This window comes from Odontesthes bonariensis, chromosome 7 (assembly GCF_027942865.1).
Source record: "Odontesthes bonariensis isolate fOdoBon6 chromosome 7, fOdoBon6.hap1, whole genome shotgun sequence".
In the NCBI taxonomy this organism is placed as follows: domain Eukaryota; kingdom Metazoa; phylum Chordata; class Actinopteri; order Atheriniformes; family Atherinopsidae; genus Odontesthes; species Odontesthes bonariensis.
The window spans coordinates 40,349,736-40,373,237 of NC_134512.1; the positions used below are offsets into that span (position 1 = coordinate 40,349,736).

At 48.5% G+C, this 23,502-nt stretch overlaps 2 protein-coding genes across 4 annotated transcripts in view; one reads left to right on the forward strand and one right to left on the reverse strand.

Moving 5' to 3' along the window:
- Positions 1–12,037, reverse strand: part of LOC142384523 (transcription initiation factor TFIID subunit 4-like) — a 29,404-nt gene extending 17,367 nt beyond the window's left edge. Inside the window, exons 1-5 of the mRNA XM_075470814.1 lie at positions 10,986–12,037; positions 6,164–6,324; positions 4,131–4,214; positions 3,687–3,857; positions 3,488–3,610 (exon numbers count right to left, since the gene is read on the reverse strand). Of these exons, the coding sequence (XP_075326929.1) occupies positions 3,488–3,610; positions 3,687–3,857; positions 4,131–4,214; positions 6,164–6,324; positions 10,986–12,021 (1,575 nt within the window). The 5' untranslated portion in view covers positions 12,022–12,037. The remainder of the gene's footprint in view (positions 1–3,487; positions 3,611–3,686; positions 3,858–4,130; positions 4,215–6,163; positions 6,325–10,985) is intronic.
- A 1,469-nt stretch (positions 12,038–13,506) lies between these two features.
- lsm14aa (LSM14A mRNA processing body assembly factor a) lies at positions 13,507–23,010 on the forward strand. Of its 3 annotated transcripts, XM_075470815.1 has the most exons (10): positions 13,507–13,818; positions 15,062–15,225; positions 16,180–16,339; positions 17,128–17,337; positions 17,560–17,640; positions 17,922–18,104; positions 19,158–19,326; positions 19,758–19,796; positions 19,923–20,160; positions 21,162–23,010. In XM_075470815.1, exons 1-10 carry the CDS (start codon positions 13,698–13,700, stop codon positions 21,183–21,185), a joined length of 1,389 nt encoding a protein of 462 aa, XP_075326930.1. In that variant the 5' UTR covers positions 13,507–13,697; the 3' UTR covers positions 21,186–23,010. The 3 variants fall into 3 exon arrangements, with proteins under 3 accessions (XP_075326930.1, XP_075326931.1, XP_075326932.1); XM_075470816.1 differs by lacking the exon at positions 17,560–17,640 and having other exon boundaries at positions 13,508–13,818; positions 17,919–18,104; XM_075470817.1 differs by lacking the exon at positions 17,560–17,640 and having other exon boundaries at positions 13,508–13,818.
- The last annotated feature ends 492 nt before the right edge of the window (positions 23,011–23,502 follow it).

Here is a 23,502-nt window from a genome sequence, read left to right on the forward strand (position 1 = left end):
GTGAACAGATGAGGACATGACATGAACAGATGAGGACGTGAACAGATGAGGACATGAACAGATGAGGACATGAACAGATGAGGACATGAGGACGTGAACAGACGAGGACGTGAAAAAATGAGGACATGAACAGATGAGGACATGAACAGATGAGGACGTGAACAGATGAGGACGTGAACAGATGAGGACGTGAACAGATGAGGACATGAACAGATGAGGACATGACATGAACAGATGAGGACATGACATGAACAGATGAGGACATGACATGAACAGATGAGGACGTGAACAGATGAGGACGTGAGGACATGAACAGATGAGGACGTGAACAGATGAGGACATGAACAGATGAGGACATGAACAGATGAGGACGTAAACAGATGAGGACATGAACAGATGAGGACATGAACAGATGAGGACATGAACAGATGAGGACATGAACAGATGGGGACATGAACAGATGGGGACGTGAACAGATGAGGACATGAACAGATGGGGACGTGAACAGATGGGGACATGAACAGATGGGGACGTGAACAGATGGGGACATGAACAGATGGGGACGTGAACAGATGGGGACGTGAACAGATGGGGACATGAACAGATGGGGACATGAACAGATGAGGACGTGAACAGATGAGGACATGAACAGATGAGGACGTGAACAGATGAGGACGTGAACAGATGAGGACGTGAACAGATGAGGACATGACATGAACAGATGAGGACGTGAACAGATGAGGACATGAACAGATGGGGACGTGAACAGATGGGGACATGAACAGATGGGGACATGAACAGATGGGGACGTGAACAGATGGGGACATGAACAGATGGGGACGTGAACAGATGGGGACATGAACAGATGGGGACGTGAACAGATGGGGACGTGAACAGATGGGGACATGAACAGATGGGGACATGAACAGATGAGGACGTGAACAGATGAGGACATGAACAGATGAGGACGTGAACAGATGAGGACGTGAACAGATGAGGACGTGAACAGATGAGGACATGACATGAACAGATGAGGACGTGAACAGATGAGGACGTGAACAGATGAGGACATGACATGAACAGATGAGGACATGACATGAACAGATGAGGACGTGAACAGATGAGGACGTGAACAGATGAGGACGTGAACAGATGAGGACATGACATGAACAGATGAGGACGTGAACAGATGAGGACGTGAACAGATGAGGACATGACATGAACAGATGAGGACATGAACAGATGAGGACATGAGGACGTGAACAGACGAGGACGTGAAAAAATGAGGACATGAACAGATGAGGACGTGAACAGATGAGGACATGAACAGATGAGGACATGAGGACGTGAACAGACGAGGACGTGAAAAAATGAGGACATGAACAGATGAGGACGTGAACAGATGAGGACGTGAACAGATGAGGACGTGAACAGATGAGGACATGAACAGATGAGGACATGAACAGATGAGGACGTGAACAGATGAGGACGTGAACAGATGAGGACGTGAACAGATGAGGACGTGAACAGATGAGGACATGAACAGATGAGGACATGAACAGATGAGGACATGACATGAACAGATGAGGACATGACATGAACAGATGAGGACGTCAACAGATGAGGACATGAACAGATGAGGACGTGAACAGATGAGGACGTGAACAGATGAGGACATGAACAGATGAGGACATGACATGAACAGATGAGGACATGAACAGATGAGGACGTGAACAGATGAGGACGTCAACAGATGAGGACGTGAACAGATGAGGACGTCAACAGATGAGGACGTGAACAGATGAGGACATGAACAGATGAGGACATGAACAGATGAGGACATGACATGAACAGATGAGGACGTGAACAGATGAGGACGTGAACAGATGAGGACATGAACAGATGAGGACATGACATGAACAGATGAGGACATGACATGAACAGATGAGGACGTGAACAGATGAGGACATGAACAGATGAGGACGTGAACAGATGAGGACATGACATGAACAGATGAGGACGTGAACAGATGAGGACGTGAACAGATGAGGACGTGAACAGATGAGGACATGACATGAACAGATGAGGACGTGAACAGATGAGGACATGAGGACATGAACAGATGAGGACATGAACAGATGAGGACGTGAACAGATGAGGACATGAGGACGTGAACAGATGAGGACATGAGGACGTGAACAGATGAGGACATGAGGACATGAACAGATGAGGACATGAGGACGTGAACAGATGAGGACGTGAACAGATGAGGACATGAACAGATGAGGACATGACATGAACAGATGAGGACGTGAACAGATGAGGACATGAGGACGTGAACAGATGAGGACATGAACAGATGAGGACGTGAACAGATGAGGACATGAACAGATGAGGATGTGAACAGATGAGGACGTGAACAGATGAGGACGTGAACAGATGAGGACATGAGGACGTGAACAGATGAGGACATGAACAGATGAGGACATGAGGACATGAACAGATGAGGACATGAACAGATGAGGACATGAGGACATGAACAGATGAGGACATGAACAGATGAGGACGTGAACAGATGAGGACGTGAACAGATGAGGACGTGAACAGATGAGGACGTGAACAGATGAGGACATGAACAGATGAGGACGTGAACAGATGAGGACGTGAACAGATGAGGACTTGAACAGATGAGGACATCAGGACATGAACAGATGAGGACGTGAACAGATAAGGACATGAACAGATGAGGACGTGAACAGATGAGGACGTGAACAGATGAGGACGTGAGGACATGAACAGATGAGGACGTGAACAGATGAGGACATGAGGACATGAACAGATGAGGACGTGAACACATGAGGACATGAACAGATGAGGACGTGAACAGATGAGGACGTGAACAGATGAGGACATGAGGACATGAACAGATGAGGACATGAGGACATGAACAGATGAGGACGTGAACACATGAGGACATGAACAGATGAGGACGTGAACAGATGGGGACGTGAACAGATGAGGACATGAGGACATGAACAGATGAGGACATGAGGACGTGAACAGATGAGGACGTGAACAGATGAGGACGTGAACAGATGAGGACATGAGGACATGAACAGATGAGGACATGAACAGATGAGGACATGAGGACATGAACAGATGAGGACGTGAACACATGAGGACATGAACAGATGAGGACATGAACAGATGAGGACGTGAACAGATGAGGACATGAACAGATGAGGACATGAACAGATGAGGACGTGAACAGATGAGGACGTGAACAGATGAGGACATGAACAGATGAGGACGTGAACAGATGAGGACATGAACAGATGAGGACGTGAACAGATGAGGACGTGAACAGATGAGGACATGAACAGATGAGGACATGAGGACATGAACAGATGAGGACATGAACAGATGAGGACATGAGGACATGAACAGATGGGGACACGTCCACAGAGGACAGCAGAGGACAACTTACGAGCAGGTCCTGGACCAGGGCCTTCACATTCTTGGAGGTCTCTGGGGACGGGGAATTGTGGGACGCCAGTTTGATGAGCGTGGCGAGGAAGTTCTTGCATTTCTTCACGTTTTCCTGCATTTCCTGTCAGAACCAAACAGACTGTGAGAAACCTGAGAAACCTGCGGGTTTAACCGTGTAAACACCACAGGACGCTGACCTGCGACACCACCGTGACTCTGGCGGCGGGGGAGGCGGCGGGAGGGGGCGTGGACGCCACGCCGCCGGGCTTGGCTACGGCCGTCCCGCCTGTCGTTATTACCGTCGGGTTCTTCTGCGGCGTGGCCATCTTCACGGACACGGCGGCGGCACCGGGGGCCACGGGATGGGCCTTCAGACACAAACACAGGAGGAGAAACAGCATTTTTCTGAAGGCTGCGGCAGCGTTTAGAAATGAGACGAACGTGCGGCCGAACACCTCAGTAAGATGTTTGAGACAGACTTTATGTTCATGCTGGTCACTTTTCTGATCTTAACCTGAATGATGAGTAAATATGAAGCTGCACTCATGATGCTCATCACGAGTCAGAGTCTGTAAACTCAAACTCGCATACTAAATCTGAAAGTACTTACTACTAACTTCTAGTTAGGGGGGGAAACTCACCTGCACAGTGGTGGTGGAGGGAGTCTGAACCATCCTGGTGGGAGTGGGGGAGGCCAGGCGGACGGTCTGAGTGGGTCCGGGCGCCTGCAGTCAACAGGGAGGGAAAACAGAACCTTTGGATCCAACTTCAGGACTCAGCTCTCAAACAGGAAGCTTTAAATGCAGGCATGCAAACTGGTCAGGGGTGAAAAAGGTGACAAGGGTACACGGACACACGGCACGCGCGGAAAAGTGGATTTCGTAGTTTGTGTTATAAGTGCAACTATTGAATTAATAAATACACTACAAAATAACTAACTAATACAAAGAGCATCCTCCACTCCTAAATCTCTCATCCTGAAATCAAAACATGAGACGCATTAAGTTGTAAATTATACAAAATATATATTATAAAATATACAGTATGTCCCATTTGCATTAAGTAGAGAACAGCTGTGCAGCATAAAAGATGAATTTATAGGTACAGTAGGCCTATCAATTGCATTTACTGTACTATTAGCCTATGTGTTTGACATATAACATCACAGGTCTTCAAAAGCATTTAACTGTAGTATCATACATTTAATTACATTAAATTTAACGAAAAAGTTAGTCCCATGGTCCTTAAAGGAATACTACAAGTATGTAGGATTAAAAGTTTAATTAATTACTGCCCCAAGACAGCCTATGCTTAGTAATAGCCTACCGGTATGTCATTAGTAAGTGAACGATAACTCTCCCGACCACTTTCGCGGTCCGCTGTCATTAAACCATGAAAGTGAACGTTTGCCACGCCGAGCCAAACGAGCTCCACGGGAAAAACTTATATCAGCAATTCACTTGACGTACCGCCAGAGACAAATTTGTATCGACAGCTGGCACTCTAACATGAAAAACATTCTCGCGGCAAGCTTAGTTAAACGGCATTTTTTCATGACAGTGTAAGTTTTGAAACATGCATGCCACGAGCACTACGTAATCCTACATTGTGCCCCTTTTAACTTCGATTGATGGTGCATCATACTGGATGAACACGAGTGCACCTGTAGGCTGTCATCATCAACGGGGGTGTGGGCAAACAGCGAGGGGATGGGGGTCACACTCTCAAATACGACCTGTGGCAGAGCTCTCCGGACTCTGCATTGATAAACTCACGACGAATGAAACGACCTCCTCAAATGGGCAAAATGTTCCCTTTCCGTGATTATCGGAGGGTATTATGAAGGGGCATACCTCGTTAAAAAGCCAAGTCCGGCGACAATTAAGGTCTCCATTGACGTTGGCTAAAAGTATTAGCAAAGCCCTGAACTTGTGTGGAAGGCGCTAGTTAGCCACTCTACAGTTACCTCGAGTAGCACTAACACAAACAGCGTTCTGTGAGGCGGTGAAATATCGAGGAATTGTAGACTATTTCAAGTCTGTTATCAAGACATTTAGCTGACACTTGTATTAAAGACACTATTCCAAGCACATGAATTGATCTAACGACACAATTCGTTATGAAGACTATTTCAGGACATCAGTCAAATTGTAGCATTTTAGCTTCAGAAGTTAACAACTGTAAACATTAATCCCTACCTGTCCTTGTCGCAATTTCCACCGTGTGGGGTCCGGGGGGGGGGGGGGGGGGGGGGGGAATAGGGGTTCGCCCTCACACGCCACTCTTGTCAGTCATTTGTTGTCACGACAAGAGAGCGGCGGTGATAGGTCTAGTGTAGTTTTGAGGTTCACAGTTTCACTCGCTAGTTGACATGCTCAACCCCCCCCCCCCCCCCATTTTTTTTTCTCCTCGGATCTATGCGATTCAGAACAATGACCCATTTTGATTTCAAAACGGCGAATTTCGCCGAAAGGTGGCAAGTTTGCATGCCTGTAAATGAGCTGCCAGGGGCCCCAGGTGCATTATGGGACAGAACGGCCCCAGGAGCTGTAAGGCATGGGGCCTTACTGTCCCATCATGCACCTGGACTCAGAAGTCTGTTGAATTAAGTTTGACTTCCTGTCCGCAGCCCAATGACCCGCCTGAAACCCGGCGCCATCGGTACCGAACTCACCGTGGTGGCCGTGCTGACCCGGATGGTGGTTGTGGCCGTAGGCGTGGCCGGTCTCTGGGTCACCACCGCCTGGCCCTGCTGCGTCTTGGCCTGAGCCTGAGCCAGAATCTGCTGAGGGACCATGACCAGCTGACCCGTCTCCGTCCGGACCAGAACCATGCCTGCAGGGGGAGGAGCAACATGACATCATTATGACATCAGCAACATGGCATCAGTCCGTCAGGTTACGTTTCTCCGCTGAGCATCAAGATATGAGAACCCAACGATCTGAGAACCCAACGATCTGAGAACCCAACGGTATGAGAACCCAACGATCTGAGAACCCAACGATCTGAGAACCCAACGCTATGAGAACCCAACGATCTGAGAACCCAACGATTCTGAGAACCCAACGATCTGAGAACCCAACGCTATGAGAACCCAACGATATGAGAACCCAACGATCTGAGAACCCAACGATATGAGAACCCAACGATCTGAGAACCCAACGCTATGAGAACCCAACGATCTGAGAACCCAACGATATGAGAACCCAACGATATGAGAACCCAACGCTATGAGAACTCAACGATCTGAGAACCCAACGATCTGAGAACCCAACGATCTGAGAACCCAACGCTATGAGAACTCAACGATCTGAGAACCCAACGATCTGAGAACCCAACGATATGAGAACTCAACGATCTGAGAACCCAACGATCTGAGAACTCAACGATCTGAGACCTCAACGATCTGAGAACCCAACGATATGAGAACCCAACGATCTGAGAACCCAACGATCTGAGAACTCAACGATCTGAGAACCCAACGATCTGAGAACTCAACGATCTGAGAACCCAACGATCTGAGAACTCAACGATCTGAGAACCCAACGATATGAGAACCCAACGATCTGAGACCTCAACGATCTGAGAACCCAACGATCTGAGAACCCAACGATCTGAGAACCCAACGATCTGAGAACCCAACGATCTGAGAACCCAACAATATGAGAACCCAACGATCTGATAACCCAACGCTATGAGAACTCAACGATCTGAGAACCCAACGATCTGAGAACCCAACGATCTGAGAACCCAACGCTATGAGAACTCAACGATATGAGAACCCAACGATCTGATAACCCAACGCTATGAGAACTCAACGATCTGAGAACCCAACGATCTGAGAACCCAACGATATGAGAACCCAACGCTATGAGAACTCAACGATATGAGAACCCAACGCTATGAGAACTCAACGATCTGAGAACCCAACGATCTGAGAACTCAACGCTCTGAGAACCCAACGATCTGAGAACCAAACGCTATGAGAACCCAACGATATGAGAACTCAACGATCTGAGAACCCAACGATCTGAGAACTCAACGATCTGAGAACTCAACGATCTGAGAACCCAACGCTATGAGAACTCTAAGATCTGAGAACCCAACGATCTGAGAACCCAACGCTATGAGAACCCAACGATCTGAGAACCCAACGATATGAGAACTCAACGATCTGAGAACTCAACGATCTGAGAACTCAACGATCTGAGAACCCAACGCTATGAGAACCCAACGATCTGAGAACCCAACGATCTGAGAACCTAACGATCTGAGAACCCAACGCTATGAGAACCCAACGATATGAGAACCCAACGATATGAGAACCCAACGATCTGAGAACCCAACGATCTGAGAACCCAACGATATGAGAACCCAACGATCTGAGAACCCAACGATCTGAGAACCCAACGCTATGAGAACCTAACGATATGAGAACCCAACGATATGAGAACCCAACGATCTGAGAACCCAACGATCTGAGAACCCAACGATATGAGAACCCAACGATCTGAGAACCCAACGATATGAGAACCCAACGATCTGAGAACCCAACGATCTGAGAACCCAACGATCTGAGAACCCAACGATATGAGAACCCAACGATCTGAGAACCCAACGATCTGAGACCTCAACGATATGAGAACCCAACGATCTGAGAACCCAACGATATGAGAACTCAACGATCTGAGAACTCAACGATATGAGAACCCAACGATATGAGAACCCAACGATATGAGAACCCAACGATCTGAGAACCCAACGATCTGAGAACCCAACGATATGAGAACCCAACGATCTGAGAACCCAACGATCTGAGAACCCAACGATCTGAGAACTCAACGATCTGAGAACCCAACGATATGAGAACCCAACGATCTGAGAACCCAACGATCTGAGAACCCAACGATATGAGAACCCAACGATCTGAGAACCCAACGATCTGAGAACTCAACGATCTGAGAAGTCAACGATATGAGAACCCAACGATCTGAGAACCCAACGATCTGAGAACTCAACGATCTGAGAACTCAACGATCTGAGAACCCAACGATCTGAGAACCCAACGATCTGAGAACTCAACGATCTGAGAACCCAACGATCTGAGAACCCAACGATCTGAGAACCCAACGATCTGAGACCTCAATGATATGAGAACCCAACGATCTGAGAACCCAATGATCTGAGAACTCAACGATATGAGAACCCAACGATCTGAGAACCCAACGATATGAGAACCCAACGATCTGAGAACTCAACGATCTGAGAACCCAACGATCTGAGAACCCAACGATCTGAGAACCCAACGATCTGAGAACCCAACGATCTGAGAACCCAACGCTATGAGAACCTAACGATATGAGAACCCAACGATATGAGAACCCAACGATCTGAGAACCCAACGATCTGAGAACCCAACGATATGAGAACCCAACGATATGAGAACCCAACGATATGAGAACCCAACGATCTGAGAACCCAACGCTATGAGAACCCAACGATATGAGAACCCAACGATCTGAGAACCCAACGATCTGAGAACCCAACGATCTGAGAACCCAACGATATGAGAACCCAACGATCTGAGAACCCAACGATCTGAGAACCCAACGATCTGAGACCTCAACGATATGAGAACCCAACGATCTGAGAACCCAACGATATGAGAACTCAACGATCTGAGAACTCAACGATATGAGAACCCAACGATCTGAGAACCCAACGATCTGATAACGCAACGATCTGAGAACTCAACGATCTGAGAACTCAACGATCTGAGAACCCAACGATCTGAGAACCCAACGATCTGAGAACTCAACGATCTGAGAACCCAACGATCTGAGAACCCAACGATCTGAGAACCCAACGATCTGAGAACCCAACGATCTGAGAACCCAACGATCTGATAACGCAACTTATTGGATCAAAACAACGACGGAATGACGGTTCCTGTCAGCTCGACTCTTCTTCAACTGAATTACAACTTCAACAGAAACTATGGCTGTGTTCGAAACCGCATACTACATACTGCATACTAAATACTACATACTGTATACTACATACTGTATACTACATACTGCATACTGTATACTACATACTGCATACTACATACTGTATACTACATACTGTATACTACATACTGTATACTGCATACTACATAGTGCATACTGCATACTACATAGTGCATACTACATACTGCATACTACATACTGTATACTGCATACTGCATACTGCATACTGTATACTGCATACTACATACTGCATACTACATACTGTATACTACATACTGTATACTACATACTGTATACTGCATACTGTATATTGCATACTACATAGTGCATACTGCATACTACATAGTGCATACTACATACTGCATACTACATACTGTATACTGCATACTGCATACTACATACTGTATACTGCATACTGCATACTACATACTGTATACTACATACTGTATACTGCATACTACATAGTGCATACTACATACTGCATACTGCATAGTGCATACTACATACTGCATACTGCATACTACATACTCATTCGATCAGACAGTATGCAGAGCGTTTACCCACAATGCATTGCGCTCCTGCCCGAGCCGAAATCAGCCGGCCTGAAGCTGATTTCTCTTAAGCTCTAAACTCTGTAAACTTTAGCAACATTTGAAACATTTTCAGGTGAGAAAGTAGTCGTTTAGATCCCCAACGTGTTGAAAACCTGACAAAATACCGGCTGTTTACAATTTTGTTCCCACGAATTCGGCGCTACTAAAGCTAGCCGCAGTGAGCAATGCACTTCCTGTTATTTTCACAAAATAAAATACCCGTTGCCTTTTATCATAGGGAAAGCCATTACCATACAATTGGTGCTTTTGTTTTGAAAACAGGAAGTGAAGCTACCCTCGTTGTAGCTAGCTTGAAACTGCCGTTTTGACAGGAAATGACGATCGGCGACGTCACGTTACGTTGCATCTTGGGTAGTTTGAGTATGAGTAGTAACCTCATGATGCATACCCAACATTTAGGAGAATCTAGTATGCATCCGGGAACTTAAAAAAAGTTAAAGTTAGTGGGAGTAGTAGGAGAAGGATGCGGTTTGGAACACAGCCCATGAAAAACTGACACAGACGTACGAGATTAAAGGCCCGGGCCGTAACCGGCACCGAGTGGGTGTGCACGGCTGCACCAGTGGAAACACGGGAACAGGAACTGGAGGAAAATGCGGGCTGAGAGCTCCGTTTGCATCAGTTTCCTCGTCAGTTCCTGTTTGCCTGGACGCCCCGACGCAGAGACGGTTCAGATGTGAAAAACAACGAGACGATAAACTGATCAACACTTTAGATCAACGAATCAATCGATCGTCTCTCGCTCCGAATTCTGGAAGAAGCTCCAGCAGTTCTGCATCCAGGTGTGTCAGAGCATCTCAGGTGACCCGGCAGGTGACCCCACAGGTGACCCCACAGGTGACCCGGCACCTGTGGAAGGTGTGCTGCTCACCTGGAGGGATGGTGAAGCCGGGCGGCAGCTGGATGGTGGTCTGCTGCTGAGGCCGGACAGCGATGGCGGGCTGGGGGGCGACAGCCCGGGTGGAACTGGACACGAGTCCGGGTCTCTGCTGCTGTACGGCGGAGGCTCCTCCCACAGGGGCGCCCGGCGGCCTGACCACAGCCAGGGTGGGCGGAGCCACCCCGTTCACGGCCGGCTTGGCCGCGCCGGCGGCGGCTTGGGTCTGGATGATGGCGGGCGGCGGCGGCGTGCTGGTCAGGATGACGGAGCCCCCGGGGACGGGCTGGCTGGGGACCAGCATCTTGGCGTGCATCAGAGGGTTGCTGTGGTTCAGCACCTGAGGGGCGGACGGGGCGGGGGCAGCTTTGGGGTCCACCCCGTTCTGGGCCACGCTGCTGGTCACCGGGCTGGGGTGCCGCTGGGGGGCCACAGCCGGGGAGCCCGCCGAGGGCTGCGGAGCCGGGAAGCCGGGCTGGGAGCCGCTGATCCCGGCCGCGGCGGGCGGAGCGACGCCGGGCGAGTTCACCAACTTTGCGGCTCCGTTTACACTCTGTGACCCGGGGGAGGAAGTCCGGGCCGCCTCCGCCGCGGGGACCGCGGGGGCGCCGGGAGCCGCGGCGGGACCCGGGACCGCAGCCCGGTGGAAGCCTGCGGCGGCGGCGGGCTGCAAAGTTACGGGTCCCGGTCCGGGCGCAGCGGCGGGGGCTCCCGCGGGCTGCGCGCCGGCTCCGGCGGCCGCGGCGGAGGTAGAGGAAGGCAGAGCTCTGCCGGGTTCCCGGGGCGACCCCGCGGCTGGATGCCCTTGTTGCGGCGGCTCCGCGGACCCCGCTTGATCGCGCACTTTCCCTGAGAAGTGTCCGGCCGCGGCCGCGGCTCCGGCTGCGTCCCGCTTCCCGTCGGAGAACGACGCCGCGGGAGGCTTCCTGTCGCCCAGCTGGGACTCCAGGGAACCTACGAGGTCGCTGACCGCCTTCTCGTCCACCTCGTTGAAGAGCATGTCCTCCAGTGGGTCGGAGGCTCCCGCCATCTTTGATGTTGGACCGTTGTGCAAATCGTTTTTTTAGAATTCGCGCATGCGCGGAGGATCCGGCTCGTTTTCCAGCATAGAAATAGAATGAAGGGATCTTCCACCTGCGCTGAGACGTTAGAAATAGAATAGAAAAATACTTTATTCATCCCCCAATGGGGCAAATTCAAATTAGTCAAGTAGCTCAACATTTTTTAAAAAATATTTACAATGATGTAAAGAAGAGCTGGAGGAAGTGGCCGGGGACAGGGACGTCTGGGTCTCTTTGCTCAAGCTGCTGCCCCCGCGACCCGATCCCCGGACCAGCGGAAGATAATGGATGGATGGATGGATGGATTTACAAGGATTGTATTCACAACAACAATAATAATACAAATTCTAGTAAATCAGAATCAGAATCAGAGTTACTTTATTAATCCCTTGCGGGAAATTCCTTTTTTGCAGTGCACTCGTTACAGAAAAAAAAGAAGGATGAATAAGAACAAGATAAGGAAAAATAAGAAAAAAAACAGTAAAAAATTACGACTTCTAACTAATAATAATAAATGACTAAATAAACAAACAAATAAAAAACAAATAAAAAAATTATGTTCTGTTCTTGAGGTAGAGCCAGGTTCGGTCCGTTAGAAGTTTGTGGTGCAAAATGTGTTCAGAATTATGCGTCATAAAACAATACTCGAGCCATTTAAATAAATAAACCTTTAAATTAAACAATTGTATGACGTGTGGAAGCTCTCTGAGGTCAGCAGCTGTTCACACCTGCAGGGAGCAGCTTTCTCAGGCATGTTTCAGGCAGCAACACCTGGAAAAAAACTCCAAACTTCAGCCGTTTGTAAAGAGCGTTTATTTAATGTGACATCTGTCTCAGATTAAAGTCACAAAGTGCTTCACAATACAGTCAAACCACCAGTGCCTCATAGAAGCCTTTATGAGTAAAACAACAAAAACATTAAAGGACAAAAACAAAGAAACAAAAAATGTCTCTGATGTTGGAATCAATAAATAAAACAAACAATATAAAAACTACAAATAAAAAACAATGATAACCTCATTCATATTTGATCAATGTTTTCACTTTTAATTCAATATTTTATCTTCATGTATTCCACATGTTTTTTATGTATTCTTCCTCCTCCTTTGCCAGTCTTTGATACATTTTTTTATATTTTTAAACAGTTTCTTTTGTTTTTTTTTATTCTTAGATAGTTTTTAAAGTGTTTATTATTGTATAAACATTTTTATTGCTTTATTATGTCTGTTACTGGATGCTTGAATTTCTTTCGGGATCAATAAAGTATTCATCTATCTATCTATCTATCTATCTATCTATCTATCTATCTATCTATCTATCTATCTATCTATCTATCTATCTATCTATCTATCTATTTTATCCCGTTTCTTCTGTCATCCTTTCAGTTCCCTTCTATTCGCCACAGATCTGGAGTTCACGGCGCAACAAAGTCGCGCGATATTACAAACTCTCGTTAGCCCCCGCCGCGCAGAACATTTCGATGGTGGAAGTGGCGGCCATGTTGTAGCTCCGGAGAGTTTGTAGCGGTTTGTAGAGGGAAACGAATCGGGATACTCGGTTGAAGAATCGGTTGTGTTGATCACACGGCTCGAAAGAACCTGCCGATCTTTTCTCTGCTCCAGCTGCCGGACCCCCGGGACTCACCATGAGCGGCGGGACGCCGTATCTGGGCAGTAAAATCAGCCTAATTTCCAAGGCCGAGATCCGCTATGAGGGGATCTTATACACGATCGACACGGAGAACTCCACCGTGGCTCTGGCTAAAGGTGAGCCCGCGGCCCGCCTGCTGGGGGTGGGTAACGATGTGGTGTGATTTATTAACAGTGACTATTATTATTATTAATATTATTATTATTATTAACAGGGTGTCAGTGGCTCTGCTGCTCCGCGCAGCTACACAAACTGACGGTGTTAGCATGCTAGCTCCAGGTATTATCCAGCGGGACAGCACCGTCAGGCGGTTAGCCGCGGAGCTAACAGCGGGCAGCAGGGCCACCTCAGCCGGGCAATTTAGTTTTTAATTATGATTACAGGAGCTTAAACAACTACAGGGAAGCCAAACGTGGCGGACTGACGGTGGTTCGGGAACATGAGTCAGCCAACGAGCTTTAGCCTTTAGCATCGGTTCTGACAGAAAAACACGTCGCTGCTGAGTGACGTCACTGCGAACGCACTCAACCTGAGCTCAGCAGCAACAGGTGGAGATTTGTAAAGATTTCTGGCAACATTTTTGCAATTTTGTTGACTTAAAAATATCAGCAAGCTTCCTGTTTGGGTTTCAACTAAGTGGCAAAATGAATCCGAAGGTTTTCTTTATTCATTTATTAATTATCAAAGCTAAATTTCACATACACAAATGCACATTTTTGAAAAGAAAATATGTTTTTTTTTTTTGGTTGAATTAAAGCAATATTTGCTCACAATTAAATCTTCAACTAATCATAAAGCAAAAACAACAATATGGGCTTGTTCCCAACTTGGAATCATGGACGAACTGTTGTCCTAAATCTTTGTTTTATTTGTTTCCACGAGACTCCTTGGCACATATGTCCGCTTGTTCAGTAGTTTTCTTTTTGCAAGAGTTTTGTGACTGTCATTCTCTTGTTATTATTCTTATCCTTATGCTCCCCTTGGCTGGCTTTTTTTTTTTTTTTTGACGTTATGTTCACATTTATATGTCGTTATTCTGCTTTGTTGCAAATAAAGTTATTAAAAAAAATTGGGGAAAAACAGGTTGAGATGGTGGAGGACTCCACCTGAGCTCAGCAGCTTTGTTTCCCATCATTCTGATCAGAAATCAATACTCAGATCTGAGGTGTTTAAAGGCTTTAAAAATGAATCTGGGTCTTTTTACCGGTCAGCAGAGAAAATAAAGAGAATATTAATGGTGTTAATGGAACCGGCCCTCCCAAAGTTCTGCTGTTCGACCCGGTTTGTTGCTGGTTCTGTTGCATTAAAAGTGTTTCTGGTGGAACTTTGATGTTTAACCACGAAGCGTCTCCTCCCCAGTTCGCTCCTTCGGGACGGAGGACCGGCCCACCGACCGGCCCATCCCGCCCCGGGACGACACCTTCGAGTACATCATCTTCAGGGGCAGCGACATCAAGGACCTGACGGTGTGCGAGCCGCCCAAGCCCACCTGCTCGCTGCCCCAGGACCCCGCCATCGTCCAGGTACGCCGCCGGTGATGTCTTCCTCTGTCGGCCTTCATTTCGGCCTTAAAGGGACACTTTGTCATTTCTTCCCCCATCTAGTGGTGCAACTTTATTTTGCAAAGTCGAATGAATTTGCTCTCTAGCGCCTCGCGTTTTCAAATGTGCGTTGCAACTTCTTGAACTACGGCAGGCGGTATGTGTCAAGATTCAAGAAGCTATAGCTTCAGACTCAAGGTCCATACAAACAAAAAGACATCAAGACACACAGTACAAAGGATTACATAACACACATACAACAACACTATGAATACAGATGACAGATAACATGTCAGATAACAGAAGTTGACATCGCCTTTGGTGTGCAAGCAATGCAATTAGTCATATTCCGGGAGTTACCAGAAGTGACGTCGACGTAGCGTTAGCAGCGGTAGCGTTAGCAGCAGTGTGTAGTTGCTATCTGGAAAGTGTTCTTTTAAATAAACTCCCGGTAAACTTACAAACTTTCTAATGCCTCTTTTTGTGAGTTAAGAGCCTATGTGTACTACGGCAGAAGTTTGGTAACAATCAATGCATTATTAGTAGGATAATTTACCAGATAAAATCTATTTACCATTAGCGGCTGTAATAAGCATTCGGCGTTGGGGAAACGCGATTCGAAGTGCTTTATGTCCCTCTCGACACTTCGTCGTTTTTCATAGAGCGGAAGGACATGGCAGCCTCCATAGAGCTTACCTGCTCTATGTAGATACAGACAAGTTATTCTTCACTCAGGAGGATAAGGGAGATTTTTGACAGAGATAATTTTACACCAATGAGGACTAATTTATGAATGAATATGTTGATTTGAGCTAATAAATGACTTAATTTATTACATAGTGTCCCTTTAAAAAAGGTTTAAATGTGAGACTCCGCCTCCCTCCACCCAGCCGACCAATCACTGATCAGCTTCCTCTCATCTTTTCTGCCTTTCAGTCGTCCATGAGCTCCAGCTCCTCGTCCGCCGCCGGCTCGGCGCCGACTCCGTTTCAGTCTGCCGGCTCCTACGGCCTCTTCAACCGAGCTCCGGCTCCGGCCTACAACCAGTTAAGCAGCAGCCCGCTGGTGTCCCCGCAGTTTGGACCCGTCGGAGTCGGTGAGCTCAGCATTCACGTTAGCATTTTAATTTAAATCTGCCGGCTTGTTAGCTGAGAAGGAAGCTAGCGGGTAACAGAAGGAAGCTAGCGGGGAACAGAAGGAAGCTAGCAGAGAACAGAAGGAAGCTAGCGGGGAACAGAAGGAAGCTAGCAGAGAACAGACGGAAGCTAGCAGAGAACAGAAGGAAGCTAGCAGAGAGCAGAAGGAAGCTAGCAGAGAACAGAAGGAAGCTAGCAGAGAACAGACGGAAGCTAGCAGAGAACAGAAGGAAGCTAGCGGAGAACAGAAGGAAGCTAGCAGAGAACAGAAGGAAGCTAGCAGAGAACAGAAGGAAGCTAGCGGGGAACAGAAGGAAGCTAGCGGGGAACAGAAGGAAGCTAGCGGGGAACAGACGGAAGCTAGCAGAGAACAGAAGGAAGCTAGCAGAGAACAGAAGGAAGCTAGCAGAGAACAGAAGGAAGCTAGCAGAGAACAGAAGGAAGCTAGCAGAGAACAGAAGGAAGCTAGCAGAGAACAGAAGGAAGCTAGCAGAGAACAGAAGGAAGCTAGCAGAGAACAGAAGGAAGCTAGCAGAGAACAGAAGGAAGGAAGCTAGCAGAGAACAGAAGGAAGCTAGCAGAGAACAGAAGGAAGCTGCTGGTGAGGCGTGTGCGGCTCCGGTTTGAGCAGCGGTTGTTTCCCGTCTGCGTCTCTGTGGGTGTTGGAGTTCCGATCGGTGCGTCCATTGATCGTATTGATTTGGTTCAGTCTGGTTTTGGACCCTGTCCTCTGTTGCTTCTCCCCCAGGCCGGAGCAGCCCCAGCTTGGACCCCCTGAGGAAGAGTCCCGCCCTGGACCAGGCGAGCCAAAGCGGCCTGTCGGCCCCGGCGACCGGCGCCACGGCACCGGCCCCCGGACTGGGCCGCAGGAGCCCCGCCCACGGCCGCATGGCGCCCGCCGCCCCAGGTCAGAGCTCCCAGAGGGTGCAGCATCACGACGGCGTGGACACGAGGAGGGGTGAGACTGTGGGGGGGGTTATATGTGCTGTAGGTAGGGCTTCCTCTGCAGGGTGCTTTTAGCCAATCAGGTGAGGTTCAGGCGCCTCCTTCTGACTGGCAGGCAGTGGGGGGGCGGGGCTCAGAGTCCCTGATCCTCAGTTAGAATAATTTCTGACATATTTAACACTTCTCCGCCCTGAACTGATCTGTTCGGTAACCTGTCGACGCCACCGTGTTCCAGGGACAGACGTCCAGAAAGCCCACAAACCCGAGAGCGAGCAGGCGCCAGGCGAAGGCCGGGAGCCCGGTAAACGCCCCTCAGGTCAAAGCCCCGCCCTCTCTGAACCCATCCTGCATGCTCATCCCCTGCAGAGGCTCCTCCCCCCTCTGAGTGTTTCCCTCTGCCAGCTTCTGACTGACATGCCGCCATGTCATCGGACTGGCGGCGTTCTCGTGCGGTTCCCGTGCTCGGCGCGCACCTGAGAACGCCACCTGTGGGTGTGACTTCCTGCTGCCGCTGCCTCATCGCCTCCATCTCACCGCCTCCTGACGTCCGGCTTCTTGTTTTTCTTCCTCTGACGACACGGTTCTGTCTCCCAGCAGCTTCGGGCGCTAACCCGATTAACCGGCGTGGCCGGGGGGGCGGGCACCGCGGCCGCGGGCGCTTCAACGTGCGCCGAGATGGACCCGTGAAGTTCGAGAAGGACTTTGACTTTGAGAGCGCCAACGCCCAGTTCAACAAGGAGGACATCGACCGGGAGTTCCAGAGCAAGCTGAAGCTGAAAGGTGCGTACGTTTTACACACCTTTCAGAACAGAAGGAAGCTAGCAGAGAACAGAAGGAAGCTAGCAGAGAACAGAAGGAAGCTAGCAGAGAACAGAAGGAAGCTAGCAGAGAACAGAAGGAAGCTAGCAGAGAACAGAAGGAAGCTAGCAGAGAACAGAAGGAAGCTAGCAGAACAGAAGGAAGCTAACAGAACAGAAGGAAGCTAACAGAACAGAAGGAAGCTAGCAGAGAACAGAAGGAAGCTAGCAGAGAACAGAAGGAAGCTAGCAGAGAACAGAAGGAAGCTAGCAGAGAACAGAAGGAAGCTAGCAGAGAACAGAAGGAAGCTAGCAGAGAACAGAAGGAAGCTAGCGGAGAACAGAAGGAAGCTAGCAGAGAACAGAAGGAAGCTAGCAGAGAACAGAAGGAAACTAGCAGAGAACAGAAGGAAGCTAGCAGAGAACAGAAGGAAACTAGCAGAGAACAGAAGGAAGCTAGCAGAGAACAGAAGGAAGCTAGCAGAGAACAGAAGGAAGCTAGCAGAGAACAGAAGGAAGCTAGCAGAGAACAGAAGGAAGCTAGCAGAACAGAAGGAAGCTAGCAGAACAGAAGGAAGCTAGCAGAAAAGAAGGAAGCTAGCAGAACAGAAGGAAGCTAACAGAACAGAAGGAAGCTAGCAGAGAACAGAAGGAAGCTAGCAGAGAACAGAAGGAAGCTAGCAGAGAACAGAAGGAAGCTAGCAGAGAACAGAAGGAAGCTAGCGGAGAACAGAAGGAAGCTAGCGGAGAACAGAAGGAAGCTAGCGGAGAACAGAAGGAAGCTAGCGGAGAACAGAAGGAAGCTAACGGAGAACAGAAGGAAGCTAACGGAGAACAGAAGGAAGCTAACGGAGAACAGAAGGAAGCTAACAGAACAGAAGGAAGCTAACAGAACAGAAGGAAGCTAACGGAGAACAGAAGGAAGCTAACAGAACAGAAGGAAGCTAACAGAACAGAAGGAAGCTAACGGAGAACAGACCCTGGTTCCCTGGTTCGGGTCAAACTGTCCGTCTGAATGTGAGCGTTTGTCCCGCAGATGAGAAGACGGAGAAGGCGCTGAACGGCGAGGACAAAGGCGACTCCGGCGTGGAAACCCAGAACAGCGAGGGCAACGCCGACGAGGAGGGGGGCGACCCGCTCGGCCCCAACTGCTACTACGACAAGTCCAAGTCCTTCTTCGACAACATCTCCTGCGACGACACGAGGTGAGACCGGGTCAGAACCGGGACCTTTGACCTTTAAAGGGGCCCCTGGTTCTGATCCACCAGGGTCGGACAGGAGCGGGCCCGTTGGATCGGTTCAGGTAGAACAGAAAGATCTGATTTTCCGTCCACAGCCGCATGAAATCCTGATTATCGGATCAATAATCTAATTGATTTAAAACCTGATTCCAAACTAAATGAGACGGATCGGCTGCAGAATGAGCAGAACCTGCAGAACCCGCCCGGTTCTCCTGCTCCACCTGGGCCTGAGACTCGTTTCATTCATGCAGCTTCGAATAAAAAACAGTATTTTTGAGTGTTCTGTGTTCCCAACAAAAATGTCAACGAGAATCAACCGAAATAAAGAAAAAGAAAATAAATGTTTTAAGTTTCTCACAACAGAAATAACTTGAACAAACTTTGTTTTCTTCCAGGAAAGCCAACGAGAAGTCTGGAGGCTCAGTTTTCCCACGGTGAGTCACATGACCTCCATCAGAACCTGATTAGCTGCTGGACCCAGATCAGGTCGTGACATCACCTCTGATGTCATCAGCTCTGATGTCATCAGCTCTGATGTCATCATCTCTGCCCCCCCACAGGGAGCGGAGGCAGACCTGGGCCGAGGAGAGGAGGATGAACGCCGAGACGTTCGGCATCCCGCTGCGTCAGGGCCGAGGTCGTGGAGGTTACCGCGGCCGCGGCGGGATGGGCTTCCGTGGCGGGCGAGGTCGCTCGAACAGCCGAGGGTCCTTCGGGCCGCCGCAGGGGGGCGGCGGCTTCAGGGGCGGATACAGAGGGAACCAGGCCGGGCGGGAGTTTGCTGACCTATCGTATCGGGTAAGGTTTTCATCTTTGATCCGTCAGAACCAGAACCTTCAGGAGGAGGCGGAGCTTCTTCGGCAGCAGGAGGAGGCGGAGCTTCTTCGGCCTCCTGGGGGTTCTGGTTCTGTTCGTCGGAAAACCGTTCCTCTAACATTGGACTTTCTGGAGCGGTCCTTAACTGGTTCAGGTCCTACTTAGAAGGCCGGAGTTATTTTGTTACAGTTGGCAGCTATGAATCTGAGCGAGTGGCCATGACTTGTGGAGTCCCCCAGGGGTCGATTCTTGGACCTCTTCTGTTTAACTTGTATATGCTCCCTTTGGGTCAGATATTACAGAACTTTAACATCAATTATCACAGTTATGCAGACGATACACAACTTTATGTGTCTCTGTCGCCATGGCGACTGCAGCCCAGCAGACGTACTGTGTCAGTGTCTGCAGGAAGTAAACACCTGGATGAGAGAGAATTTTCTGCAGTTAGAGCTCTTAGATCCAAGGACTCAGGTCAGCTGGTCCAGTCCAGAGTCCAGACTAAACATGGAGAAGCAGCATTTAGCTGTTATGCTGCAAACAAGTGGAACAAACTGCCAGTGGAGATTAAACTTTCACCAAATGGAGACATTTTTAAATCCAGGTTAAAGACATTTCTGTTCTCATGTGTCTATGCATGAAATCTGCACGATATCTTTGAACTTATCTGGACTGTTGCTGGTTTTAAATTCATTTAAATGATTTTATTTGTTTCTCTTTATATTCTTTTATGTATTTTTAATGCTTCTTCCACTCCCTGCTGCAATGCTTTTATTTTATGTATATAAATTTGATTTGATAACATAAGGCAGCTCTGTCCGTAACCACGTCTGAAAGATCGTTGGTGTTCATTCTGTTAGCTTGATGCTAACATCAGCTGAAACCTCCATAGACATGCTAACAGAACATTAGCATGCTCACTTCTGTTCTGAAAAGGGTCCGTTAGGGCCCGGCTAAGTCTTCTTGTGTTTCTGTGTTTCCCGCAGAAGGACAACAAAGCGGCTGCGTAGTCCCGGCAGCAGGAGGGGGCGGAGCTTCTTCTTCGGCAGCAGGAGGGGGCGGAGCTTCTTCTCAGCCTCTGTGGGAAAACAAATAGTTTCGGTTTCTATTTTGTTGACTAAAATAATGAAGATTGTCTACTAGTTGTATATTTGTCACCAGCACTGGGCCTGAAGGCAGCTTCCTGATGATGATGATGATGATGGCGGCGGCTGAGCAGATCGGGTGTAAATGTTTCTGAGGGTCGTTGTATTTTCCTGCTGAGCCCCCGAACATCTGATTGGTCGGTTGGTCTTCACACAGCTTTATGGGGGCGTGGCCTCTTTCTGACCCGTATTTTTCTACTGTCGCACAGACTCTGCGTCCTCGCCGCCGCCGTCCTCGTGCCCGGCGCCCTGCGGTGGTTTCTGACTCGGGTCGACCCGGCGGCGCCTGAATTAAAGCGAGCGACACGTTTTATTCTCTCAGAAATTAAACGGTTGAATTTAATTTGAATCCATGAAATAAAACTTTATTCGATTATAAATATTAAATCTCTTTGTTTTCAACAGAACCCCATCAGAACCCAATCAGAACCAATGAGAACCCATCAGACCCCAATCAGAACCAATGAGAACCCCATCAGAACCCCATCAGAACCAATGAGAACCCATCAGACCCCATCAGAACCAATGAGAACCCCATCAGAACCCCATCAGAACCAATGAGACCCCATCAGACCCCATCAGAACCAATGAGAACCCAATAAGAACCCAATAAGAACCCCATCAGAACCAATGAGAACCCAATGAGAACCCCATCAGAACCAATGAGAACCCAATGAGAACCCCATCAGAACCCCATCAGAACCCCATCAGAACCAATGAGAACCCCATCAGAACCCCATCAGAACCAATGAGAACCCCATCAGAACCAATGAGAACCCCATCAGAACCAATGAGAACCCCATCAGAACCCCATCAGAACCAATGAGAACCCCATCAGAACCCCATCAGAACCAATGAGAACCCCATCAGAACCCATCAGAACCAATGAGAACCCAATCAGAACCCCATCAGAACCCCAACAGAACCCAATCAGAACCTTCAGAAAGTTTAAAACGTGTTTCGGTCCGAATTACGCAGGAAGTGATGTCATAACGTGGTAAAAACTTTGGGCTCCGATCAGAAGTATTGATCAGGTTCTGATGGATTGTGTTCTGGTGGTTCTGATGGTTCTGATGGATGGGGTTCTGATGGATCGGGTTCTGGTGGTTCTGATGGTTCTGATGGATGGGGTTCTGATGGATCGGGTTCTGATGGATCTGATGGATCCAGTTCTGATGGATCTGATGGATGGGGTTCTGATGGATCTGATGGATCGGGTTCTGATGGATCTGATGGATCGGGTTCCGATGGATCGGGTTCTGATGGATCTGATGGATGGTTCTGATGGATGGGGTTTTTGGAGCTTTCTGTTCAGCAGAATTAGAGCCCGGTGCCGGTCCTAACAGCCGATTCATTTAGAAAGCACTTGGAACCGGTTTCAGTCGGTTCTTGCCTGGCAGTTTGACCCGGTTCTGGTTCTGGTTCTGTCGTCTCGAACCTCTCACATGACCCGATACACCTTTAATCGCGCCTCAAAGTCAGCAGCCGACGCAGAACCAGCCGTGCTTTTAAGGTTCCAGCAGAACCGGACCGGTTCTGAACCGGTTCTGATCCGGTTCTGATCCTCTTCACGTGAACGCACTGAAATAGTTCAACTTAAGGGGAGAAAAGCGTTCAGGACACGTCTGAAAATCAAAGTGAGCTTTTAAACGATGCATTGTAAAAACTTCAATAAAAACACTAAACTCATTCTGCGACATCTTTGTGTTTTCCTTTAGCAGCAGCTAACGGCTTAGCAGCAGCTAACGCTAACAGCTTAGCTAATGAAGATGGCATGCACCACCTTCCTGTTTAATGAGGTTAATATATCCAAAGTGTTTAAACGGAGTAATTAACGGGACACATGCATTACTACGAGCTACGCTGTGCACATCTCCAGCTTGGTCCATCACTGCTGATGAGGAAGCATTGTTAGCTAGCATCTGCTGCTAGCTTACAGCTACATGCTAAGCTGTTTCCCTCTGGGACCAACAGAGGAACTATCTGTATCTGTATGTAGAGCTGGAGGGTTGCTGGCTTCATCATGTCTGAGTTTCTGCATTAAATCTCAGCAGGGGTCCAGCTGATGGCAGCTAACACAGCTTAGGGAGCTCCTTATTCAGGGTCTGATCCAGTTCAGACTGATATAGTTTCTCAGTTTAATTCTGCTCAACAAGCGCTCTGCATCAATGCTATGAGACTT

Bases quoted from the DNA above. Each gene is read 5' to 3' on its own strand.
- lsm14aa (XM_075470815.1), top strand. From the start codon at position 13,698: ATGAGCGGCGGGACGCCGTATCTGGGCAGTAAAATCAGCCTAATTTCC. The intron at 13,819-15,061 runs GTGAGCCCGCGG...TCTCCTCCCCAG, and splicing joins CACCGTGGCTCTGGCTAAAG to TTCGCTCCTTCGGGACGGAG. The intron at 15,226-16,179 runs GTACGCCGCCGG...TCTGCCTTTCAG, and splicing joins AGGACCCCGCCATCGTCCAG to TCGTCCATGAGCTCCAGCTC.